Source organism: Neophocaena asiaeorientalis, unplaced genomic scaffold (assembly GCF_003031525.2).
Source record: "Neophocaena asiaeorientalis asiaeorientalis breed wild unplaced genomic scaffold, Neophocaena_asiaeorientalis_V1.1 scaffold606, whole genome shotgun sequence".
In the NCBI taxonomy this organism is placed as follows: Eukaryota; Metazoa; Chordata; class Mammalia; order Artiodactyla; family Phocoenidae; genus Neophocaena; species Neophocaena asiaeorientalis.
The window spans coordinates 1541519-1547029 of NW_020173687.1; the positions used below are offsets into that span (position 1 = coordinate 1541519).

Consider the following 5511-nt stretch of genomic DNA (forward strand, 5'->3'; position numbering starts at 1 on the left):
CATCTTGAGCGTCTCCCCTCTGAAGAGCACACGTGGTGGGCGCCCAGCAAGCAAGATGAAAGGCCATGGATAATTAATGCTGCTCTTCGCGGTGGCCTGAGAGAGAGCAAATACATGCAAAACCCATCTCTGGCTTCCAGAACACAAGGACCTCTGAAATTACAAGGCATTAAAATAAAGCTTCAGGTAAAGGACTCTTGTTCTAGTTGCAGATTTGATGTCAGATCAAAACGGAATTGCTCCTGAAAGCTCAGGCGCTGGCTTATTATTCGAGGTTTGCCCAACCCCCACGTGTGGAAAAGACACTGGCCTAAGTGCACCCAGCGGCCCAGCTGCCTCCGGACCCTGAGGCCGATCCCCAAAGGGCCCCGGGTCCCTTCTCCACTCGTCCCTTAGGCCCTCAGGGACACATCAGATGCATCAGACTTTATTTGGGGGGAACAAAAGTTCCAGGCCATTTTGCCGGATGAGAAGGCTAGGAGCAGCTGCGCCGTCCTCACGGGGCACCTGCAGTCAGGGGACGCTGGGGGCGCGGGCACGGCTTCCATCGACACCTAGAAGCACAAACCTGAGACACTGGCTACCCTGGGGGACGGCGCTGCCATGCCCCACCCGCAGTCCGCAGTTAATAACCCGTTCGCGTGTACTAAGCGGGTCAGAAGCCACACATCCCTGGGTCGGATACTGGGAGCAGTCGTGAAGCTCGGCTCCCAAAGAGCACGGCGCCGTCTGGGACGACAGGGCAGGTGTCACCCTCACTGCTTCCCTCAGGCGGCGCCTGCTCCTTCACCACTGGGCGCCTGCAAATGCTTTCCCTCCCCCGGCCCTCGCGCAGCAAAGCATCCCCGCCAAACTGCGCTCACGGGGCGTGTTGACAGCCGTGGAATCAAGGGCCCACCTCTGCGACCGCTGCCGCCACCCAAGGGTCAGCAGGGAACACCGGCTCCCATCCACCGTGTGCACTTGGCAGCATCTGGCGACGTGAGGCAGAGTGTGGTCCCTGCTCATCAGGGGCCAATTAACACAGACGAGCCCATCGTAGCACGTCAGTCGCATGCAGGCGGGCGCGGGAAGCACCGGGAACAGACGGGCGGGTGCGTGAGCGTCCGCCGCCCCAAGGTCCCAGGCCCAGGGCAGGGGGGCGCATTGGTGAGGAGCCCTGAGCTGGTGGGAAGGCCGCTGCACCAAGGCCTCTGATTCTTTGGGGCTCCTTCCTCATCTCCGGTCACAGTCAGCCTGCCCGGGCACTGCCCATGCCACCTCCCAGCCTACCACCTCCGCTACCACCGGAGAGGCTGGCGGCCCCGCTCCAGCTCCGCGGCCACGTGGTCATCGTGCAGCTCCTTCAGATGCAGCAGCAGCCCCTCCAGGTTCTCCCCAGTGGCCGCTGACAGGGCGATGGCCTCTCGGCCTAGGCGGGCCTGCAGCTGGGGCAGCTGGGCTCTGGCCTGAGGGAGGTCGACCTTGTTCGCCACGACGGCATGGGGTCTCTCGGACAGGCCTTCCCTGTACTGTTCTAGCTCGTACTTCAGGTCATCCAGCTGCGTCCACGGCTCTGGCACCGAGAGGTCCAACACGAACAGGAGGAAGGGGCAGCGCTCGATGTGCCTCAGGAAGGCCAAGCCCAGGCCCCGGTTCTGGTGGGCTCCGCGGACAATGCCCGGGATGTCGGCCACTGCGGAGGAGAAGAGCAGACGGTCCAGGAGGGGAACCTGAGACCTCTGAGTTCTGATCCTCTCCTTCCAAGGAACACCTTGCAAGTGAAGTCGTTCAATTTACTGCCTCGGTGATGCATCAGGCCAATTGCCATCTGAGGCATTTCAGCTTCAGCTTTGCTAATGCTTTGAAATATCTGGTTGACAGGCATGGTGACAGATCGGTCTAATAAGAACTACTTAACACACTGCAGTCTTTCTGGCTTCAAAAATGATTCAAAAAAGGGGAAAACGGCTTCCTGTACTCTATTAATAATTTGATTACCGATAGAAACGATAGAGTCTTCTGCAAGTATAAAGTGCTACACAAATCACGTCGCCAGCAGGCTGACTATTTTTAATGGGTACATTATCTTCTGGAAAGTTTTCTTCTCTCAAAATGGTACAGGGAAAGCTTTTAAAATCACACGTTGTCCACATGACTGACGGTGCCGAGTTCCCCATAGATGAAAGAGAAGAATAGAGGCGGTGAAAAGGAATAATTTCCTCAGGTTTGAAATTTAAACTCCAATTCCTGCACTGCCACTAACAGACGCCTGGCGGAGAGGGTGGGAAGCAAACCTAAAGCCTGATTCTGATAAAGAACTACAGTGTTTAAATGAAGAAAACAACGCTACACGCAAGAGTTACATAAGCATTGCTCTGAACCCCATCGTCGCCCTGACTCTCTGAGAGGCCCTGGCGTCCTACCTGCTATTTGCTGGTGGTCCTCGCAGTGAACAACCCCCACATGCGGGTTCAGGGTGGTGAATGGGTAGGAGGCCACAGTGGGCCTTGCGTTGGAAATGGCCCGGAGAAGCGAGGATTTCCCTGCGTTGGGGAATCCGACCTGGAAGAGAGTGGGGACGGCCAAGGTCGGGGGTCTTGGGTCGGGAACAGGGGACAAGGGACAGCAGGGCTCCTGACGAAGCCAACAGGCTCTGATGGGAGAAAGTGGGCTGCCCGGCTGCCGCCCTCCCGGCATGTCCCCCACCATCCTCCCGCCGGGGCTTCAGGTGACACCCACCAGCCCAGCGTGTGCCACCGTTTTGAGCTCCAGGAAGAGGACCCGCTCCTGACCCGGCTGTCCGGGGGTACAAGTCGTGGGCGCTCGGTTGCTGTTGGCCAGGAAAAAGCGGTTGCCCTTCCCGCCTGCCCCGCCCAGTGCCGCGATGAACTCATCACCCGGGTGTGAGAGGTCAGCCAGGACTTTGTTTCCCTCCTTCACCAAAGTGCCCACAGGGACCTGAAAAATCACACGTGCTTACAGGGGCAGCATGAGAAGGGGGGCACAACTAAGCTCCACAAAGGGACAAAGGACCTGGGAAAGGGCCCAGCCCTAAAGGGCTTGAGAGGCTGACTGCACTGCAGGCAAACTGCATAAATGGCTTTTCCCAACAGTGCGTCTAAAGCATCAGTGTGAACAAAAGCATCTGGAAAACGAGAGTGATGCTGAAAGCACAAACTCTCCACTCACAGGGAGGTGCCCGAGAGGGTAGGTGGGGGCAGATCACGGGGCTGGAGACAGCGGGGGAGACCTGCGGGCCCCTCGCTGTAAATATAATTGTCTCATGACTTTCTGAACAGGTGACACATTCACACGGTATGAAATCAGCACAGAGCCCCCGTCCAGGGTTGCTTCGTGGAGGATGGGGCCCCTCTGGACCACTCGGCAGGACCTGGGAGCTTGATGGTCCAGATGGCCTACCTGGATGTAGAGGATGGCGCCGCTTCGCCCAAAGCAGTTCTTCCTGCCGCCAGCTCCTCCGTCAAAGCCCTGGTACTGAGACAGGACTGAGGACAGGGACTTGACTTGCCGGTCAACTGGAAGTCAGAGCGAGAAGCGTCATCTCCCTCTGTGTCAAAGGCAGACCCATCTCATGTTGTTAAGTTTCTTTTGTTCAGATTCAGAACGTTAAGAATGCACCTGGGACGGGACTTCCCTGGTGGCACAGTGGTTAAGAATCCACCTGCCAATGCAGGGGACACGGGTTCGAGCCCTGGTCCGGGAAGATCCCACATGTCATGGAGCAACTAAGCCCGTGTGCCACAACTACTGAGCCTGCGCTCTAGAGCCCCTAAGCCACAACTACTGAACCCACGCGCCACAACTACTGAAGCCCAGGTGCCTAGAGCCCGTGCTCCGCAACAAGAGAAGCCACCGCAATGAGAAGCCTGCGCACCACAACGAAGAGTAGACCCCGCTCGCCGCAATTAGAGAAAGCCCACGTGCAGCAGCGAAGACCCAACACGGCCAAAAATAAATAAATAAATAATAAAATAAAAATGAAAAAAATCTAAAGAATGTACCTGGGACCATGGAATAAAGTTGTGGCAAAAGTCGCTAAACTAGCAATGTGATTTTTTTTTTTGCGGTACGCGGGCCTCTCACTGTTGTGGCCTCTCCCGCTGCGGAGCACAGGCTCTGGACGCACAGGCTCAGCGGCCATGGCTCACGGGCCCAGCCGCTCTGCGGCATGTGGGATCTTCCTGGACCGGGGCACGAACCCGTGTCCCCTGCATCAGCAGGCAGACTCTCAACCACTGCGCCACCAGGGAAGCCCGCAATGTGATTTTTTGAAAAATTTAATTCCCTATTTTCTTTCAAAAATGACTACAATTTTCAAACAATTCAAAAATTACCCATAATGTCATCATCATCTTGAAAACAGCTGTACTTACTATGCTGTGAATGGTTACCGAGGGGACTAGTTTGCTAATATTTGTGCTCCATGTGTGTCAGGGCAATCAGTACCCTTTCAGAACTTGACTGAGATAGTAACAGATTAACCCTTTGACAGACTGTACCAGAATGTTAGATTCCCTGACAGTAAACTGTCTTTGTGTTCCTGAAATAAAAAAAACCAAAACCATCAAAGTTGGTTTTGGGTGGATTATCTAAATGTGAACATCCACATAACTTAATAAAATGATGTCCACAGGTCAATTTTTGCATCCAACTTCCTGTTAGGATAAGAAGGTGAAAACTCCCCACCCCGGAGGCGCGCAGACACAGCGCGTTTCCCCGGGCTGCCCCTCGGGACACCTGCCTCTCAGGATGACGTGGCCGCCGTAGCCTCCGTCGCCACCATCGGGGCCTCCAAACTCCTTCCGGGGCTCACTGTGGAAGCAACTCACCCCGTCACCTCCGCGTCCCCCTCGGACAAGCACTCGGCGATGGTCCACAAAATGCCTTTTCTGTAGAGAGCACACAGAGGCCTGTCGTTGTTAACTCTGCAGTCCTCCCAAGGACCGAGCAGTCATTTGTAATGTACCTTTTCTACCCATGACAGGTTTTAAAATTAGAAGCTAATGATATTAATATTGCTAATCATGCCGAAGATGCAAATATAAGAAAGAGCTCCCACAAGTCACTGCCATTCGTAGGCAAATGTAAATCAACAACGCAGATGTTAAAAGTGCTCAGCATGCAGTACACACCCCAGTCACGAACTCCACGCTAAAAACCTAAATAAAATGCAGTTTAGGAGATACTCCTTAAATAAAGCGTCTTCCCAGCTTTTTCAAATAGAAACACGTTATTGAAATAACAGGTCTTTAAAAAAAAAAAAAAAAGAAAGAAATAACAGGTCTTTACTAATGGAGAGTTCTCCTCAGGACGAGAGAATGAGAGTGACAGTCCCTGGGCCATTATCAGGCTTCCAACTAAGAACAGAAGTCTTCTGTGGCTGACTGAACAGGGCTCCTTTTTTAAATGTGGTGATGCAGACAGAGCCTTTATCTGAGAGCAAGTTTTTCTCTAGGTCCCTAAGAGAGACACAACCTACCTAAAGAATCAGAACTAACTAACCAGGTT

General features: G+C 54.1%; 1 protein-coding gene across 9 annotated transcripts in view; it reads right to left on the reverse strand.

Annotated features, from left to right (window-relative positions):
* Positions 1-411: 411 nt before the first annotated feature.
* Positions 412-5511, reverse strand: part of MTG2 (mitochondrial ribosome associated GTPase 2) — a 13908-nt gene continuing 8808 nt past the window's right edge. For 6 of the 9 annotated variants that reach the window (XM_024750199.1, XM_024750200.1, XM_024750202.1 and 3 more), the window contains 5 exons: positions 4745-4892; positions 3403-3518; positions 2722-2940; positions 2406-2544; positions 412-1675 (listed from right to left, as the gene is read on the reverse strand). In XM_024750199.1, the coding sequence (XP_024605967.1) occupies positions 1281-1675; positions 2406-2544; positions 2722-2940; positions 3403-3518; positions 4745-4892 (1017 nt within the window). In that variant the 3' untranslated portion in view covers positions 412-1280. Of the gene's footprint in view, positions 1676-1698; positions 2138-2405; positions 2545-2721; positions 2941-3402; positions 3519-4744; positions 4893-5511 lie in introns of those variants that run through there. The other 3 variants (XM_024750203.1, XM_024750205.1, XM_024750204.1) reach the window with 3 other exon arrangements.